The 19,862-nt window shown below is 42.1% G+C and overlaps 1 protein-coding gene across 1 annotated transcript; it reads left to right on the forward strand.

The window, feature by feature from the left end:
- Positions 1-444: 444 nt before the first annotated feature.
- On the forward strand, positions 445-4,911 carry LOC148027255 (uncharacterized). The gene is made up of 2 exons (XM_087691834.1): positions 445-1,323; positions 1,997-4,911. The coding sequence occupies exon 2, from the start codon at positions 2,075-2,077 to the stop codon at positions 4,505-4,507; it is 2,433 nt and encodes an 810-aa protein (XP_087547960.1). The 5' UTR covers positions 445-1,323; positions 1,997-2,074; the 3' UTR covers positions 4,508-4,911.
- Positions 4,912-19,862: the final 14,951 nt, after the last annotated feature.

Below are 19,862 nucleotides of genomic sequence, written 5' to 3' on the forward strand. Positions count from 1 at the left end.
AACGGAAACTTCGTATGGGTTCAAGAAGAGAGTGATTGATAGGCGTCGTGTCTCTCTCTCCCTACGCTATGTACATGTATTACCAGCTCTACCACATTTGTCGGTGGAGGTGATTTTGATGAACGTGCTTCTGCTATGGCCAACATCCTTTGTAGATATGGGTTTAAAATGGGACAAGTCGCAAGCGATTTTGGCCACTTCCTATATTGTGTAGATCATTGCATGGCTATTAATTTGGAGGGGTTCTAACTTCTTCTTCTAGAAATAAATGACTCCCGTCACCGTCATTGGTCTCGAGGATGGGATAGAATAGCACGTGGTGTACTTTCTCTCTGTCTCTCTCGAGTCTCTCTCCTCTCTCTCTCACGACCTAGCTACCTCTAGCCCTATGTGTTAAGTCCAGCCTTCTCTCCTCTCGCAGCTTCTCCTTGTAAATTGTATCTACTGCTGCATGATGCGAGTTGCATCCACAGTTGCAGTACTGCCTTTGCTTGTGACAATCGCCATAGTAGTCTCTTTTATTAGCTTTCCCCTTTACTCTCCCTCGTTCTCGCTTTCTGTGTGTGTTGAAATACAGCTCCTTTCAATATCCCCTTGTCCCATCAGATCTGTTTTGCGCGCCTCCCCGCCCCCTTCTCTCGATCTTACTCTACTCTCACTGGTAAATCTGTCTCGTATCCCATCCAATTCACTTGATGCAGGCTCCGCTTGTGATCATCCTCAGCTTTGGCCTTCCTTACACGCAGGACGCGCTGCGGCAGCGGTGCATGCATGTTATCACGAACCACACACACTAGTAGTCCTGACTCCTTGTAACTGAGTTATTGATCCTCCAGCTCTGTTCGCCTGTAGCAGTAGCGGCTGCTTCATTGAACGTCCCCCTGTGGCAAATATTATTGTAATTGTGATGCAAACACGTTGCGCATTTCCCAATTCGGCACGTTTTCCCGCTTCCCCACGCCTCATGCAAAGTATTGTATACCCTGCTGCATGCGCCTTTTCCCGCAGTCTTGTCACATGAGTAGTTCCAACAAAGAAGAAAGAAGACCCAAGCTGATTGTTACAAGAACAAGCTGAAGAATGAGTCATTCTGAAGAAGAATCACCTACTCACCCGTTTCAAAAATGCCCTTCTTCTCACTACGTCTTCATCGATGACCATATTTCAGCTACAAAAATAATACATCACATCTTGCTTTATCTCTCAGTGATCTAAATTCCCTTGTCAAATGCATCAGCTGCTCTCTTATAGTGCTTCCTTGCTCGTGGTTCCATCTGTCATGTCGAACCACAAATCAGTTCGCAAATACAGCGTCCCAAGAAGGTAGACAAGAGACTTCTCTCACCAATGTCACAATAATACCCCATTATATTTTTAATTTTGTTCCGAATCTTTTCAGAAAAAACTAATCTTATTTCCCAGGCATGACACCTGGACCACCTAATGTCTGATGTGCCTATGCTTGTAGGAGCTACTGATCTTGTTGAATCCTGAGAGCTTTCGTAAGATAAGACACATCTGTAGCTCTAAAGCAAACTACCTAGGACCGCTGTGACACTTGAAGTCTAATCTTCGTTATCCAGTTCGTTAGCTTTTCTTCCGATACATTGTCAAGAATTTGGTCATAAATACTTAAATAGAGCTGTGACCCATTAATCTAATTGTCCTTAAGGATCGTTCCGTGGAAAAAACCAGTGAATAAGAACGGTATGTTGATTGTGTTATTGGTGGACGGCCACGTTGTTGAAATCTATCCGGCAATATATATTTAAGCTTATTGACGATATATGATATAAGGTTGTTATTAAGTTCGCAATGTTTGATGGCCAAATACTGAATAGCGCTTAACTAAATGTTTGATAAGCTTAAATAATAAATATTGCTGGATAGATTGATACATGATATAAGGTTGTAAGTTCGCAATGTTTGTGATAGCCAACCATTGAATATGATATTCAAAGGTTGATCTAACGCATCTTACTGTACTGAACAACAGGGCCTGGTAAAAGCACGGGAGGACTCGTTATACTACGGCTCTTGCCTCCTCTCTCTAATATTACCTGGTCAGAATATAATGACTACCAGTAGATTAATCAATTATAATTATAGTGGCCAGCTTTCCTGTTCGACCTTTAACTCAGGATGCGGGAGAACTGCGGATGATAACTCAGGCAACTATGCAGTAAGCATGAATTGTGTGCAGCCAGCATCGTCAACGTCCGATTATCTAGTCGTGACATCAATACACAGTGCCATGCAAAAAACAGGAGAGGCAGATCAGAGCCACCAGTTGGTCCAGCACAACTATAGTATGGTGGAGAATTCTCAAGCCAAAGACCTTGCTCAGGTTTTGAAAGGGCTGTTAGAAATGCAGAGTACCTGCGGCGTTGCTGATAATCAGTGCAAATTCTCTACAAGTACCGCTGAGCTGAAAGATCACTTCCAATTGTGGCTGGATCAGCAGGGTGGACTGGATCAAGTTCCTGGTCTGATTAATGGTAAGATATTGAGAGCTCAGAACCCCGCAGAATGTAATGATGAGCTGCATGGGTTGGTCAATGCAAGCTGTTACAGTACTGAAAAGAAGAATGAGCTGCAGTTGCTTCCTGCACAAGATAGTGTAGAATACGCTAGTGATAATATTCTCTCCGCAATATATTGGAAGGAATCAGGTGGAGTATTCAATTGGAGCCATCATTCTGGAGGCTCCCCGTCGTCAATCAGCGATGAGGGAGCTACTTTAGAGTGTATAATTAGAGATGATCAACAGCCTGACTTACCAAAATTAGATGAATACAATTTGGTTCCAGCTTCTAATGGCTCTTCATCGTCCGTACCAATCACTGCGAGATCGGCATCATGTGGCGCATTGGAAGAGTACGATGATGTCATCGATAGTCTTTCAGCTCATAAGTCAGCTAGTTTAGGAGGGGGTACTGCAAGCCCTGACCAGTCTGCTGTAACTTGTACTCAGCTCACAGCTAACTCTTCTGACAGCAGTTATAACTTGTTAGATTGTTCGAGAACTGAGTTTAATTTGTACACCAACATGGAGGTGGAGCATGTGCTACCTCACAAAACAATCCTACCTAATGTTAGTTGCCAATCAGATCATGATCCGAGTAGCATACTGGACCTGTGTCAGTGCACTGCGTCCATGCACATGCAGATGAACTGTGTCGACACTCTCTGCTCATTTACTGACAGATTTATGGACTCAGAAAATGTGGTCAACGCGGCTATCAGACCACCAATCATAGGTGGTGTGAAGCGTGACCGATCAAAGGGTGATTCAAGCAACAGCTTTACTAGGGCAAAAACATGGAGTTTTGATACAGAAGGGGAAAGCAATTCACTGAGGATCAGAGGTTTCTGCAGCACCAGGAGATGTACCGGAATTAATGACAAAAAGAAGAGGAAAGGAGTCGAGCCAGCTGGTATAGCAGCTGGATCGGAGCTGGAATCTGGAGGAGGTGCAGGGCAGCTACGATTAGTAGACAACATGGGAGAATTACCAGCACGAAGAGATCAAGAGGAAATCAATGGATCAGAATTAGAACAGGCACAGTACTTACCTAGAAAGGTGATTGGATCTGAAGTTGTAGAACGTGCAGATTATGGTAATGAATTCGAGATGAGAAACTATATGAAACAGAGAATAGCTGCAATGGTACAAGAATTGATAGATGATGAGGAGTTTGGTGTCGACCATATCTCTGATGCTGCAACAAGTGGCGTGGATGAGCAGCAGCTGCAGCCTTCTGCAGCAGCTGGGCATCAGGATTTCATGAAGCAATATAACAAGTATATGCTGCCTTCCTTGGATGGGCAGTCCATTACACAGAATAACAATATAAATCAGAGTACTACTAGTGCCCTTGGCACTGATGAGATGGAAGTCGCAGGAGAAGCAGCAGCAAGAAGCTGCAATTCGGCTGCTGATCATGGAGGGGAGCTGGAGGTGGCTGCGGGTAGCTTGCCAGTGCAGGCATTAGATAGGAGCTGCAAGATGCAGAAGATCATGATGCAGGATGAGTCGATCGCATCGATGGTAATGCAGGGAGGGCATGCGACAGCAGCGACGAGTACCAGAGAGATGATGTACAGGGCGGCGGCGTATGGGCCGATAGACTGGGGGAACATAAAGAGGGAGGCGGGGAGGGCGGCACGGCCCAGGAGGAACGTGAGGATATCGAAGGATCCACAGAGCGTGGCGGCGAGGAGGCGGCGGGAGCGGATCAGCGAGCGGATGCGCATCCTGCAGCGCCTGGTGCCCGGCGGCACCAAGATGGACACCGCCTCCATGCTCGACGAGGCCGTCCTCTACCTCAAGTTCCTCCAGTCCCAGCTCGCCGCCCTCGCCGCCCTCGAGGCCGCCGCCTTGCCCTCCCCCTGCTCCTCCTCCGTTATGTCAGCCTCCTCAGCTACTTCTATTCCAATACCAGCCCCGGTTGCCCCTGCCTCCGCTTCTGTTGCTGCTCCTGCCGCCCCCGCCGCCTGCATCTAGTCCTCCTCCTCACATTAACCACCCCCGCGCCACTATACCACGTTATTCCCGTGTAACTGTCCCGTCCCCCGCCGCCAAAACACCCACAGACCAAAATAACACACAAAAGACACCGCACGCGCGCGCGCGCATCGTGAAAGACGAATGTTTGTGTAAAACCGGCCTTACAAACCGGTCCAAATTTTGTCATGTTTTTAGAATAACAATACAATTTGTAATAAGTAGTGACTTGGTCCTTTTTAGCGTAGCATTACAATTTGTAATTAGTATTCAAGCTATAGAACCACGATTCCATGGTACAAATATCGACTACTTTTGAAGCTTGCCCTTATTCTAATTGTTCACGGAACGTTGATCATCTTTCTTCTCCCCCAAAGTTATATTCCTTTAACATTGGCAACTTTTGACATTCCATCACTTATCTCGTATCATAGTTTCCTACCAAACTATGTGATTGCAAAATCCAAACTCTAGGCATCACTGCCAACAACTTAACAAAATCACATGCATTTTGTAAAACACCTTCCATATTTTGTGCTACTAATTGCAACACTATTGCATAGACGCCACAGTCTTTGTACATATATTATTGTCTCTTGATATTTAATAATCCCCTCTCCAAGCAAATGTACATAAATTTACACCTTGTATACTTATCTGTAAGTCACAAAATAAGCAAGTTGATTAACCTACATTGTAAGCTTGACTATAAGATGTGATTTTTAAAAACCCAAAATCTAAATGGTAAAGACTGTTGAGAAACTACAATACAAGGTCCAAAGTTAGATTTTAGAGCATTGTGGCTGTAGGTAGGCATGAAAAACATACCAACAAAGTATTTATTAAAGATGAAGGTTCTTCTATCCTACTTCCAAAAAGGAATCTTTTGACACAAAAAGTATAGTTCATTTGATAGAAAGATGCATCTTGGGAGCAAAAATCAAACATCAAATGTGAAGACTTAGTTTGGAATTCCCCATAATTTCAAAACCAGCATAAACACCCACAGCCATAAGCTCTCAGTGTGAATCAAGGAAAGGTGTTCCTCACACGATTTAAGAAAGCTAGAACGAACTCAACTTGGATCTCTCTCCATTGCACTTTTTTTCCATTTTAACACCATTTTCTTCCTTAAAAGAAATCAACAAACTAATTTGTTATTTTTGACTTGAGGTTCATGGAAGTTGGATGATTCTCTCACACAGATGCTTGTATCTGTTACTTGTGGTGAACTTGCAAGTGTTAAAGAGAAGCTCTTGCGTTGAAAAAGTGCGAAGTTTTTCCCAAAAAGACATGGGAACGGGATAGAATAAACATTTCTCTTTTCTTGAGGGCAATACCAAGGCTTCTTTTGAGCACTTAAACAAACCTTAGCAATCCATTATGCCCATTAAAGTATGTATACTAAGTGAGTTGTAATAAGTTGTTTGGATTCCAAAATATGACATGGCAATCGACATTAGGAACAACAAGCCAACTTTTAATCTTCCACTACAAGGGATGAGGGTATTCTATGTGAGTCTTACAAAAATTAGGACCTCGATATATACATTAATCTAATTGTTGGTATTTGCATGAAATTATCTCAAAGATATGCATCAAATTTTATCAACGCTCATATGAACAAACATACTAATGCAATTTAAAATAATATATATATGTGCTATACCAATGATTATTGTAGCACTTGTTAAGAATACTAAATTAGAACTTGTTATGTTGTGCTCATATTTAGTGTCCCATCCCTACACCAAGAGGTAAGCTTCCTTCCATTTCTTGTTTTTTTTTTCTTTCTATGCTGGTTTAGGGTTATTGATGCAATGTAGGTAACTCATTTGATTATGTCCATGAGCCAAGAGGGAAGCTTTCTTCTTCCATGTCTACTTCTCCTTCAATTTCTTAATTTCTTTCTTGTTATTTATGGTTATTTTTCTTTATAGTTTTAAGTTTTATGAAAGAGAAAGAGAGAGTGCTATGGTTATTTTTCTTTGTAGCTTCAAGTGTTGAGAGAGAGAGAGAGAGAGAGAGAGAGAGAGAGAGAGAGAGAGAGAGAGAGAGAATTATGATATATATGTGTGTATGTGTGTATACCATATATATACACATATCCATACATGTGTGTGTGTGTGTGTTTGTGTGTGTGTGTGTGTGTGTGTGTGTGTGTGTGTGTGTGTGTGTGTGTGTGTGTGTGTGTTGGCACAAATGGAGGGCCATGTCATCTCCTCATGTTTGCATACATCATCATGGGTGTAATCCTCATTGTTGCAAGTTATCATGTGTTACAAATAATACAAGGAGCCGTTTGAGCATCGAAGTCCCAACTTGTAAGGACTTCCTCTCACCCCATAGACCATATATACATCTTCACATCAGGATCCTCGTGGCCCGTGTTAGTCAACTTTTCCTAGAGAGCAAGCTTTGCGTGCAGCACCTAGGCATACACACTAAGCATTCATTTGTATATATGTATGTACATGTATAGTAATTGTGAATATATATTGAATTTTAGTTGTACCGATTTACTATTTTTAAAATGCATTGCTAAAATTTTTATAATATCTATGTTCGGCAAACAAGTTCTTCATGTCTGACAAGATAACAGATATAGACAATAACATCCATCATTATGCGTATTGGTATTTTTTAGCACCTATGTTTTCTTATGCTCTTTTCAATGTATATACCAATGTGCTCGTTCAAAGATTATAGAAATAAATATTTTGATGGCAGAGATTAGCATTTAATAACATTTTCACATTTATTCTCGTCAAAGATTTTGATGGCATACCCCCCTCATATGTTGTGGTTTTTATCTCTACCTCTCGTGTTGTAGTGTTTATCTAACAAAAATGTTAGTAATTAACAAACATAAAAGTATCCAAATGACTTAGGCAAAGACGTCCTCCGTGAAGACCAGTGGTTGACTATCTTCAAGCATATGCACCAAAAAGATGCAAAGATGTAGTACCTGAGCCACGTGCACCCTCACTTGGCGAAAGATTGTAGGTTGCTTTTCCACAAGGTATAACAAGCACCTCCATCTTGTGGTGGGATCATAACTAGGTTTGCATGGTGTTGTGTATTTGAGTGATGCCGTGATGGGATAGAAGAGCTCGTAGGCCACAAAGTGGCATGGGCCAGGTTTGGAAAAAGTGTGATTCAGATATGTCATGATGCCATGATGGGATAGAAGACCTCGTAGGCCACAAAGTGGCATGGGCCAGGTTTGGGAAAAGTGTGATTCAGATATGTCGAACCGGGCCAAGGGGGATGAAAAAGAAGATTACGACATGGAGAAAGGAAAATGGTGCCTCTTAGGCCAGTGTTCCTCCTAGAAAGAAGCCTCACTTTGCAAAGTTTGCAAGCGAGATTTGTATAGAGCCAAGGTGGCATGGGTATGCAAGGTCGGTCTGTGATTCCATTGCTAACTTGGAGTCATTGTTGGAGATGATGGTAGAAAGACCAAGAGTACACTGAATAGATTGTCGAAACTAAGGCTTCAATCCAGCAAAAGAATGAGGCGTTGCTCCAATAGGAGGGATTGAATGCAGTGGCTAAGTGTATAGAGGATGACATTAAAGTGTATGGAGCATGCCTCTGTAAGAGCTCCGACAGCAAATTCTATGTAATGATGTAGAGGTAAAGGAGGTGAAGCCTAACCTAAGAGCGAGCCAACGAATACTGCAATGTCTCAGGGTCAATGTGAACATTGCCTCTTAATCTTGTGGGAGCACTTTGTGGTTTTGGATATATTTGGTGCTTTTGAAACCCTTTCAGTACCATATGGTGCTCCTTGGAACTCTTTGGCTGATCTCCTTACTAAAAAGCTTATTAGTATAAACTTAGCCTCTTTTGGTATATTTTGGTGTTCTTGTACTCTTTGGTACATTTGGTCCTGCTTGATACATTTTGGTTCTCTTTCGTGTATTAAGTTTAGGGGTTGCATTTGGTACATATGAAAATGTAGAGTGGATTTAATGGTTTTTGGTACTCTGGGATTATTGAATCTTTGGTAGAATTGGTGCTTTATTGTTTCTTAATCATTTTGGAGCACTTGGTTGTACTCTTGAAATCCTTTCAGTACCATTCGGTGTTTCTTGGTACTCTCTATGGTTGTTCTTGTCACTAACAAGCTTATGTTATTGGCTCATGCTCTTTTTGGGATATTTTGGTGGTTCTTGCACTCTTTGGTACTTGAAGCATTTGATAGAACTTGGTACATTCTTTTTGAACCTTTGGTACGATTGGTGCTTTTTAGTGGTTTTTGGAACCTTTGGTGGTATCTGAACTCTTATTGGGATATCTTGGTGGTTCTTGCACTCTTTGGTATATTTTAAGCTCTTTGGTACTTGAAGCATTTGGTAGAACTTGTTGTTACATTTTTTTTGGACCTTTGGTGCAATTGGTGCTTTCTTGTGGTTTTTAAAACCTTTGGTGATATTTTGACCTTTAGCGCAATAGGTGTTTTTTAGTACTTCCTCTTAATATTTTTGTAGCATTTTGTATTTTTGGATACATTTGCTACTTTTGAAATCGTTTCAGTGCCATTTGGAGCTTCTAGGTACTCTCTAGCTATTTTCATTACTGAAAACTATTTGATACTACCTTAGTCTCTTTTAGATATATTTTAGTGGCTTTTGTACTTGATGTGCTTAAAGCTCTATGGTACATGAAGCAAGTTATTGATTTTGGTACATTTGGTACCTTTTGATTCCTTTGGTACTAAATGTTTTCTTGCACTCTTTGGTACCTTTGGTGTTTATTGGTACTTCCTCATGTTTTTTTTTTGTATAAAGGTTCCCTTTAGTATTGTTTGTAGCTATTACTAGTATCATTTAGGGGATATTTGGTGCTCTTTGTTACATTTGATAAATTGGCAATCACATTGCAACAATGGTTGATAATGGTATAATGGTTGAAAGTTTTAGTACTTGCTACTTGGTTCCTGTGATGTTTTGTTTTTGTAAGTTTAATCCTCTTTATTTCTTTTACTTGGTAGTCATAGTATGACAAGCTAGAGGCCTCTTGTAAGGAAGGGAATGTTCACATGGACTTTGTCAACTAGATGATCATTGACATGAAGAAGGGGAAGAGGTTCACCCTCTTCCCTAGGCCACATATTGTAGGCAAACATAGGACCATCCATGTGTTTGGGATGTGTGCTACATGCGAGGAGTCACTAGAAGCAGCACATGTTGTGGGCAACTTCATACTCAAGTGCTGATATCAATACCATCCCCTTTGCTTCAACACACTTTTACATAGTGGCAGCTTTTGTGTGAAAGAAGGGTGTACCATTGAAGTACCTGCAGTGGCAAAGGCATGAATCACTAGGCACTGTAATGTGAAGAGTAAGTTGACACAATTATCCATTACAATTATTTTACATATGAATTACAATGTTGATTCGGTACTCTCATGCATTTGGGATTGCTTGTGGTTATTGCATAGATGAAGAACATGTGGTTGAGGTCATCAAAGATGGAAAGATTGTAGATAATGTGAAATATGATAGGTAGGGTTGGCAAAATTTGATGCCAATCCCATATTTGAGGATTCGTGCAGTGCGAAGAAGGTAAGGGATGTCCCAGGAACTTGGACCTAGGATTTGATACTATTAAATCTAAGAACATCAAGGATAATGTGCCAGATGTGGAGCATACTAGGGCTAAGAAGGACTCTTCAATTGATGAGGCAGTGCCACATGCTATCGAAATCGAGGGGGGTCTAGATGTTATTGATACCAAAAGTGGGGAGGGGACTACTAATGGGCTGAAGGGGGGCGACAAGGGGGTTAACAAGAAGGCAAAATATTCCATGGAGGGCTTGGTTTCTAACATGTACAAAGCTGATGGAAGAGGGTGCAAGGTCAGAGGTCCATGAAGAGACTGTTGAGGGAGCAAGTATGAACATAGAGATAACTGAGGGTGTAGTTGATAGCCTAGATGGTGATACTATAGGAGTTACCAAGGCAAATGCTGATCCAAAGATGGTTGGTGAGGTGGAAAAATCTCCAAGCGATTTCACCTTGTTGGACCTATTTCTTAAGTTAGAGAGAAAGCACCCTCATGGTCATTGTAACAAGCCCTGTGCTTGTAAACCGTAACTAGTGTAGCAACATTGTCATTGATATAATGCACAGGGGGTTTTTTTCTCTCCTTCCATCACCTTCCATTTTACAACCTAGACATTGTACCCTATTTGCATTGTCTACTCTTGTTGATCCTAGAATAGACATTCGGTTTCAAAATATAGTACCGAAGTTATGTTGGGATTCTATAATAGAGGGCTACTATCTAATACCAGGATGGAATATTGTTATAACCATGATTGGCATTGTGTGGTTCTTACACTATCCACCCATGAGGGTCACAACCAAGCGATAGGAGGGAACTTCACCACTAGGATGGAGTTCTCTCGCTTCATGGTGACCCATCTAGGTTTTGCACCACATGTAGGACACCACCGAGCGATAATGGGCCACAAATCCCTTGAGAGGTGCCTCCTTCACATGGTGGTGACCCATTCAGAACTCTCAACACATGACGGTTACCTTCTCAACATGATTCCCCAAGATACCATAGTCAATGTTGATTATTTTAAAACCTAAGAGCTCACCACCTATCACCACCTGCAACATCATATCACACTTGGCACTTGTGGCACTCACCCTCCTCACTACCCACAAGGATCACCACCAAGTGGTGGGAGGAAACTCCATTGTTGTGATGATGGAGCTCCCTCACTTGGTGGTAATCCATGGGGAGTTCACAATACACAAAGGTCACCACCAAGAAATAATGGGCCATATCAACACAATGGTCAATGAAAGGTGAGAAGGATCGAAGCTTGCACTCGAGACCTATGGCGAGAGAGCAAGAGCAAGAAAGAGAGAGACAAGAAATGGGAACTCCAAAAGTCACAATGTGTAACCGGGCGCCCGCCACCTGTAGTGTGCAGTGGCAGTGACTGTCAGTGTAGTTATACATGGGCTGCTAGGCGGAGGCGCCTTTACCCCCAAGAACCTCCCACTTAAAGGCGAATCTGCTCTAGTGAGGAGTGAAAAGAAAAAGAAAAAGACAGTACAACATGTACACATGTACAACAAGATGAGGAAAGACGTCATCTCATCCCACGCCCATCAACCTCCTGAGGAAGGCAAAGCGCTCTATAGAGAGGCTTTTCGTGAGCAAATGTACAGGATTCTGGTCAGTCGAGATCTTGACAAGATCAACAGACTTGTCCTCAACGACCCCACGTATGAAGTGATACCTCACCTCAATGTGTTTCGTCTTCGCATGGAAGACCGGATTCTTGGCTAACTGAATAGCACTCATAGAATCCAAATGCAGTGTAGGGATAGCATCAATACCAAGGTCAGCAACCAAATGACCCAACCAAATGGCCTCCTTACAAGCCTCAGTGGCTGCAACATACTCAACCTCTGTAGTAGAAAGGGTCGTGCATTTCTACACCCTGGACATCCAAGAAATAGCACCTCCAACATAGGTGAATACATAGCCGGAAGTGGACTTCCTACTATATGCATGTCCTATATAATCAGAGTCAATGTACCCCACGACTCCTGTATCCTAGCTGCCATAGCATATGCACATATCTGTAGTGCCCTCTGTGACAAGTAGAGGAGTCCCTGATGCCGGTCGCGTCTAATGCGCATACCAACTATGTGAGCGGCTTGTCCCAGATTTTTCATCTCAAATCTCTTTTTGAGCTGAGCCTTAAGAGCATCTAGCTCATCATGAGCTTTCCCTACTATCAGCATATCATCCACATAGAGTACCAAAATCAATAAAGAACCATCATGGGCTTTCTTCTATAAAGACACGGATCCATAGCACTCTTGTTGTAGCCCTATGACTGCATAAAGGCATCAAACTTATGATACCACTCCTTAGGTGCCTGCTTCAAGCCATAAATACTTTTCTTCAATTTGCACACTAAGTGCTCCCTACCAAGTTCTGCAAAGCCCTTAGGGTGCTCCATATAAATCTCATCATGCAAGTCCCCATGTAAGAAGTCGTCTTGACATCCATCTGGTATAAATCCAAGTCAAGCTGAGCAACCAAAGCCAAGACTAAGACTAGGGTGGTCACTTTAACCACAGGAGAAAAGACCTCATCAAAGTCTACACCATGCTCCTGCTTAAAACCCTTTGCTATCAGTCTAGCCTTGTATGCCGGCTTGGGGTATCGAGGGGTACTTTTCAGCTTGTACACCCACTTGTATGGCAAAGTGTTCTTGCCCTCAGGAAAGGAAACCAAATCCCAAGTCTCATTCTTATGCAAGAAGTCTATCTCAGACTGCATAGCCCTCTCCGACTGTCACCCCTACGCATAGTATCATCATAGGTGAAAGGCTCTCCTGCATCTGTTACCAAGTCATAATGCATCGAGGGCTGAAATCTATCAGGTGGACGTCTATCTCTAGTAGACTATCTCACGATAGGCTCTGCGGCCTGCCCAGTTGCTTCTCCAACACCCTGACCATGAGCATCTACTGCAGCTGTAGGCTATCCAACTGGCTGTGCGGGAGCTCTCGGCTCCTCCTGAAATATGACCCTGCGAATCTCAACAACTCTCTCAAGCTGCCTATGTATTTTGTCTTCATGAAAAACTACATCATGACTGCGGATGACTTTCCGCGCCTGCGGATCCCAAAGACAGTAACCCATCTCGCTTGCATCCCCATAACTAAGGAAAATGCATTTGACACTCTTAGGATCCAGCTTACTTCTCTTGTCCCTGGGCACATGGCAAAATACCTCACATCCAAAGACACGGAGATGTGCATAAGAGGGAGGTTTTCCAGTCCATACCTCCTTTGCAACCTGGAAATCCAAACCACTAAAAGGTGATATGTTTATGACATCCATAATTGTACTAACTACCTCAGCCCAAAAGCTCTGTGGTAGACCTGCATGGCTAAGCATACTACGTACACGCTCCTAGATGGTTCTATTCATCCGCTCAGCCAAACCATTCTGGGGGGGGTGTAAGGGGCGCTCAACTGATGCTTAATACCCCTCTCATCACATAACTGCTCAAAGGCATGTGAGACATACTCACCCCCATTATCTGTCCTTAGGCATTTGAGCCTATACCCAGATTGGTTCTCAACCAGTGCAAGCCATCTATGAAACTTAGCCAAGACATTAGATATCAGCTTAATGGGATAAGCCCAAAATTTTCATGAAAAATCATCTATGAAATTAACAAAATATTTTGCACCACCCATAGACTGAAAAGGCATGGGCCCACAGACATCCGAATGTACCAATGCCAAGGGCTCACTTATGTGTGGCCTACCAGACTTCTTATGCTTAGACCTAGTTTGCCTGCCATAAAGACAATGCTCACATGAATCAAAACATGCATAATCAAGGGGCGGTAAGTACTGCAAACCAGAAAGCATTTTCATTCCCTTCAAAGACATATGGCCCAAACGGCCATGCCAAAGAGATACATGTGGGATAGAACCCACAGACAAAACATGATCGAGGGAAGAAGTGGATACAATCAAGGGATAGAGACTGCCAGCCTTGGCACCTCTCGCAATCATAAGTCTGCCATGAGTGATCTTTCATGCAGACTCTCCAAAAGATATATTATAACATGTGTCATTAAGCTGTCCAACTAACAAGAGACTACGTGTCAAAGTAGGTACATGAAGTACATCCTACATAACAAAACTGCTGCCAGAAGAAAACTGCAGCCTAACATCACCAATGCCCACAATATCAAGAGAGATGTCATCACCCAAGCGCACATAACCCAAAACAATACGATATGAATGAAACCACTCTTGACAAGGTGTCACATGAAAGGATGCACCTGAGTCCAAGAGCCAACACTGTGCATACATAGAGTGTATCTCTGTCATCTGTGAAGCACTAGAAGAAGCTGCAAGGATATAATCATCATCAACATCCTCAGGCTGCATACCATTGATCTCTTCAATTTTAACACTGGACTTTGCATGCACTATGCTACGATCAGAAGACTTATCCTGCACTTTGTCTTTCCCCTTATCTTTGTGCCTTTCATTGCGCAGTTCATGGCATTGTGGCCTAATATGGCCCTTTTTCCCACAATGGTGACAAGTAACATTTGCATTCCTGCCACGGGATTTGCTACATGACTTCCCACGAGACTTGGACCGAGATTTCTAAGAATCTCATCCACGGCCACGGCCACTGCCACTGCCATGCTTTCCATATCCATCATTCCTGCCTCTAACTATCAAAGCATGCGACGCACAAGAGGCATCTAAATTCTTATGGTTAACCTCTTCCTGCCGAAGAGCACTCTCAACATCAGATAATTTCAAGGTAGTAATAGAGGCACATAATGCAGTGTGGAATACATCCCATGACTCATTAAGAGTACCAAGCAAGAAAAGAGGAGTGACATCCTCTGCAAAAGTGATATCCTGTGAAGTCAAGTTCTTGAGTATAGCATGGAACTGGCTCAAGTAAGCAGACATAGTCACATTCTCCTCCATGCGCAGATCCATAAGCTACTTCAACCAATACATCTAACTCGCTGGACTTTTCTTATCATAGAGATTCTTGACTTTATCCCACAACTGCCATGCACTCTGTTCTTCCTCAAATACATTGTAATGAACCTCTTCTGTGAGAGATAATACAATAGTGGACTTGCATAACTCATCAAGCTCAAACCATTCCTCATCTGGCATAGTTGCAGGCGGCTGCCCGTTGAACCTCAATGGTTTGATTTGCAATTTCTACACCAATTCTTGCCAGATCTAGCTCTTCCAATAAGAGTAATTCGTACCATCAAGCTTAGTGATGTTGAAAATAGCATGATCAGTGGACGAACTTGCCATAATGCAGGTTGGAAGACTGCAGACTGTTCAAAACTGCTTGCTATTTACCGTAGAAAATGACCAAAAAATCACCAAAATTGAGAGAAAATGGCGAGCAAAGTGTAACCAAAGCTGCTGCCCACCAAGTACTAGTGAAAGTACATTATTTTAGAATATTTTAGCATGAAAAATCCATGTCAGTTCGGAGTTATATGCTTGCTATAATAAATAACAGCAGGGTACTGTGAGAGTCAATTGCTGACCAAATCACTGTACCAACTCAATAAATGATAGCCAAGACATGACCAGCCATAAACGGGCATAAATCAGCACCAAACATTATCAAGATCTTGAGCAAACACCCAAACATGTCACCAAAACATCCATCAGTGTGAGTAGGCATACCACTTGTACAATAGGGCAAAGTATACATAACACTGGCAAGACTTGACACCAGTAGGTGTATGCTCACAAGAGTGTAAAGCCCAAGCTCAAGTCAAAAGAAACTCCAAGATATCAATGCATGGACCATGCATCATTTAAGTGTAAGAGATCCCAAAGTCTCAAATATCTACAAAATGCTCAAAATAGCATAAACCTCTTGCTCAATGTCGGTCAAGCGTACAAGATGCTCCCACTAGCACAAAAGGCAGATAAACGAGCTCAACAGCTCAATCAAACCAAGTCAGAGTACCAAAGATAGGTAACCAAGACAATGCCTCAATAGCATCCCCAGGGGAATAACGGCTACAAAGCAAATGTAGGTAGCATCTATGAGCAAGACATACATCCCAATAAATATCTCTGACAACCAAAATAACAGCCAATACAAAAATTTCGAAATAGCAAATGAGAATCCAAGCCAAGTCTTCAAAAATCACTAAAGCTCAACAAGTATATGGTACACTGTGCCAAGACAAATGCATCAAGCCGTAGGCGTCGGATAAGCATGTATCCAAATAGCATATAACTTTTAAACCACTGATCACTGTCAAGCATAGACCAATGTCAATAAGTGCAGGCTAAAATAAGCTCAAGCTTCCAAAAGCATCTGGATCTAATGACAAGCTCGAAGTCGTCCCTCGAAGATCAATACATCATAGCATAACCCAAGACATACACCCGGAACCAATAGGCATATGTCAAAGCATGAAAGATAACTTCAGCCCAAGAGTATTCAGCATGCATATAACCTCTTTAAATTGAGAAAATCAGTGCTCAATCCAAGCTCAAATCCATAGGCAAACCATATGCATACATTCCCATATGTATAGGCGTCAAGCGGGCATAATCAGGCATCAAATGCCAAGACCTGTAAGCATAAAATTGAAGTAACAAGTGGCTGCCTTGTTTTGGACAGATCTGGGATTGTTCAAACAGTCAATTGTTGAGCTAAATCAGCTCCAAATGCATCTCACATAAGAGGCATAATATCCACAAGTGATCTGGTATCAATAGGCATCAATAGAAGCATCACATAAGCCATAGGCATACAAATACATGCTATCTCAGACCTGAAATCTGTTGCAAAATATTTTGTTATCATAATTTAGAAAATCCGACATCACTATCGCGTCTGGAGCATGCCAAAACCCCAACTTAAACTCTTACCTTGCTTGAATCGGGTTTCGAATGCCTGAGATATGATAAAAATAGTGATTTTTGGGCCAGATTTTGAAACATATGCAAAAAAAACGAGAGTTGGTTGGGGGGGGGTCTACTATCCCACGTGTCAACAATGGGGCCCAAAGGGGGCACAAATGGGGGCCAAAGAAGGCCTATACCAAGCCTCAGCAAGCCTTGATAGACTAGAAGCAAGATCTAGGTGAAGGAAGCTCCAAGGAGATGTGAGCTATGGCTACCCATTACCTGTAAAAACCCTGTTTACCTAGACCTATGGATTGAAGTAAAACTCTGAAATAATGAAGCAATACCTCAATGTCAATGCCCTGATGGTGCCTCAATAGGCCGGGAAGAAGCTCAGGAAGCAGGGGAGTGACAGGAGCTCAAGAGAATGAGCTATGGCTGCCGGGAAGGAGACCCAATGTGAGTGGGAAGTCAATGGGAAGCTGAGAATGCCACGAGCCAATCTCAAGAGTCAGGAAGCCGTGCTCTGATACCATTTGAAAGGTGAGAAGGATCGAAGCTTGCACTCGAGAGCTATGGCAGGAGAGCAAGAGTAAGAAAGAGAGAGACAAGAAATGGGAACTCCAACAGTCACAATGTGTGACCGGGCCTTCCTTTATTCAAACTATCACTAAAAGAATAAAGAATAAAGTGACGGTAACGGGCGCCCGCCACCTACAATGTGCAATGGCGGTGACTATTAGTGTAGTAATACACAGGCGGTTAGGTGGAGGTGCCTTTACCCCCCAACAGTCAACTCCTCAACATAACTCCCCAAGATACTATAGTCAACATTGATATTTTTAAAAGCCCAAAGATCACCATTTATCGCCACCTACAACATCGAGGGACCACATAATCACAACGTAATCATACAATCTAGTGCCTACGTGGAGAATGAGGCTTTTGGTTCTCTAATTATCTCATGATGTGTGATAGTTCTTGTAGTGCATATTACAACACCATAATAAATATTGATATTTATAAAAGCCTGAAGATCACCATGTATTACCACCCATAGCATTGCATCACCACATAATCATTACCACAAGTTGTAAGAACTTGAGATTATGAGGAAAAGAAACAAAATTAACCGTGCCCAGATCATAGATCATATGGTTTAGCTAGATAAGGAAAATGCAAGGATGTGAGATCATCAAACTCAAGCATAGATGAAGGTATCCTTCATGGGATTACAATACAATTGGGATGAGTCTGAATATTACAGTCCATCAAATGGAGAAATGGGGCCCTTTTCAATTGCTTTAAGTTTGACTCTAATATTTTTCATATTTCTTCAAATGTACAAACAGGCATAGTGGTTGATGCATTGACAAAATTCCATATTAGGAGCCTTTTTACTATGGGCCCCTTTTCCACCAAAAACAACTTCAGCCCCTCACGAGTAGTGGGGGCATACCAATATGTATCTTCATTTGTGAATCATGGTGATGGCTTCACTTCATTTTTTCTATAGAAATATGGTTTTCTTTTATTAGAGTTCATCAACTATTATCTTCAATGTGCATTCATTGTTACTTAAGAATTTCAAACAAGATAGCCCAATTTAGAAAAGATCACCACATAAGAATTCATGCTCACCAATGTCATGTAAACTCAACATATACATTTTTGTGCATATTAAATACCAATGAGATCAAACTAAACCCTTACCTCACTACCCTAAGCAAAAAAAGAAACTTCCAAACATTTGACAATAAGACAACTTCAAACAAATATACTATTGCACGTAATTCCAAATCCAACCAAGTAAATTCAATGTGCTTTCTAGCAAGTTAGTAAATATAGAATGTTCTTTCTACTAAGAAAATTCTTCTAACTTGAATAGATATACAAGCATATACTAAGACGAGCTGTCAATAGCTCCATGGAAATTCAACAATAGCGAGCCGTGGTACCTCTCCTACAGCCAACTCCAACCCTTCTATAGCAATGACGGTTCCTTCAACCATACGCGAAATGGGCCAAGTGTTCCTAACCCTACTTTTCTATTTGCAAGTGTATGTGATTTCTTAAGTGTGGGGATGCCAGCGTCCAGTCAATTGACAAGACTGTGGCCGTGTCGATCAATCTACTCTGTCTGTTACGGTTTTAAGTGTGGGGACACGTCCGTCCGCATCTGATGTGCATATCCCCTACATATGCTTCAAGTTGATCATGCATGTATGCCCTGAACTCTTTTTGCCCTCATGGTGTCCCTTTCCCACCCACATGTCTAACTTTTCCCCACCCTTTGGGCCGTTCCTTTCCTCTTTCCCTTTGTAATGATGGAGATATGTTGCATCTTTCCATCATGGCCCTAAGCACATTGCCTAGAGTTTTTCTCCTATAAACATTTCCACAACTAAATATAACCTTGAGATGCAATCACTTTTAATAACATGGAACTCTATTACAAATTGTGAAGAAGTTTCAACTCCAATTTTTGAAAAGTTAGGAAGATATGTTTTTGACAAGCTCATCCTATAGTTAGCCTTTGAGGAGTAATTTCAATACTATGAAGAGAAGATAATCATATGTGTACAAGAACTAAAGACTTGGTTGGGATTGGCAACTAGCACCTTGACCAATTTTGACCAAGGAAGAGATCTCACACTAATGACCTCAAAACCAATTGGAACAACTCATACATTTGGTCTTTCCGGCCAATACGAATATCCCTCCTTCTGAATGAAGTGATTTGTCACCACCAGTGATAAGTCATCTTCAACGCCATACATGGGGCATTTCCTATTGTAGGCCAATGAGTAGGGATCTTCGATCCACCCTCAATCCACCCTTGAAGCTAGGGCCCAACACTATCCATCAAATATGAGGACTGCTACTATGGAGCTCAACCTCTGGCATGTAGAAACTGACA

The sequence above is a fragment of the Lygodium microphyllum genome, chromosome 13 (assembly GCF_053477565.2).
Source record: "Lygodium microphyllum isolate KBCC chromosome 13, Lygodium_microphyllum_v1.1.10, whole genome shotgun sequence".
In the NCBI taxonomy this organism is placed as follows: Eukaryota; Viridiplantae; Streptophyta; class Polypodiopsida; order Schizaeales; family Lygodiaceae; genus Lygodium; species Lygodium microphyllum.

Excerpts from the sequence above, each read along its gene's own strand:
- LOC148027255 (XM_087691834.1), top strand. The coding sequence starts at position 2,075 with ATGACTACCAGTAGATTAATCAATTATAATTATAGTGGCCAGCTTTCC.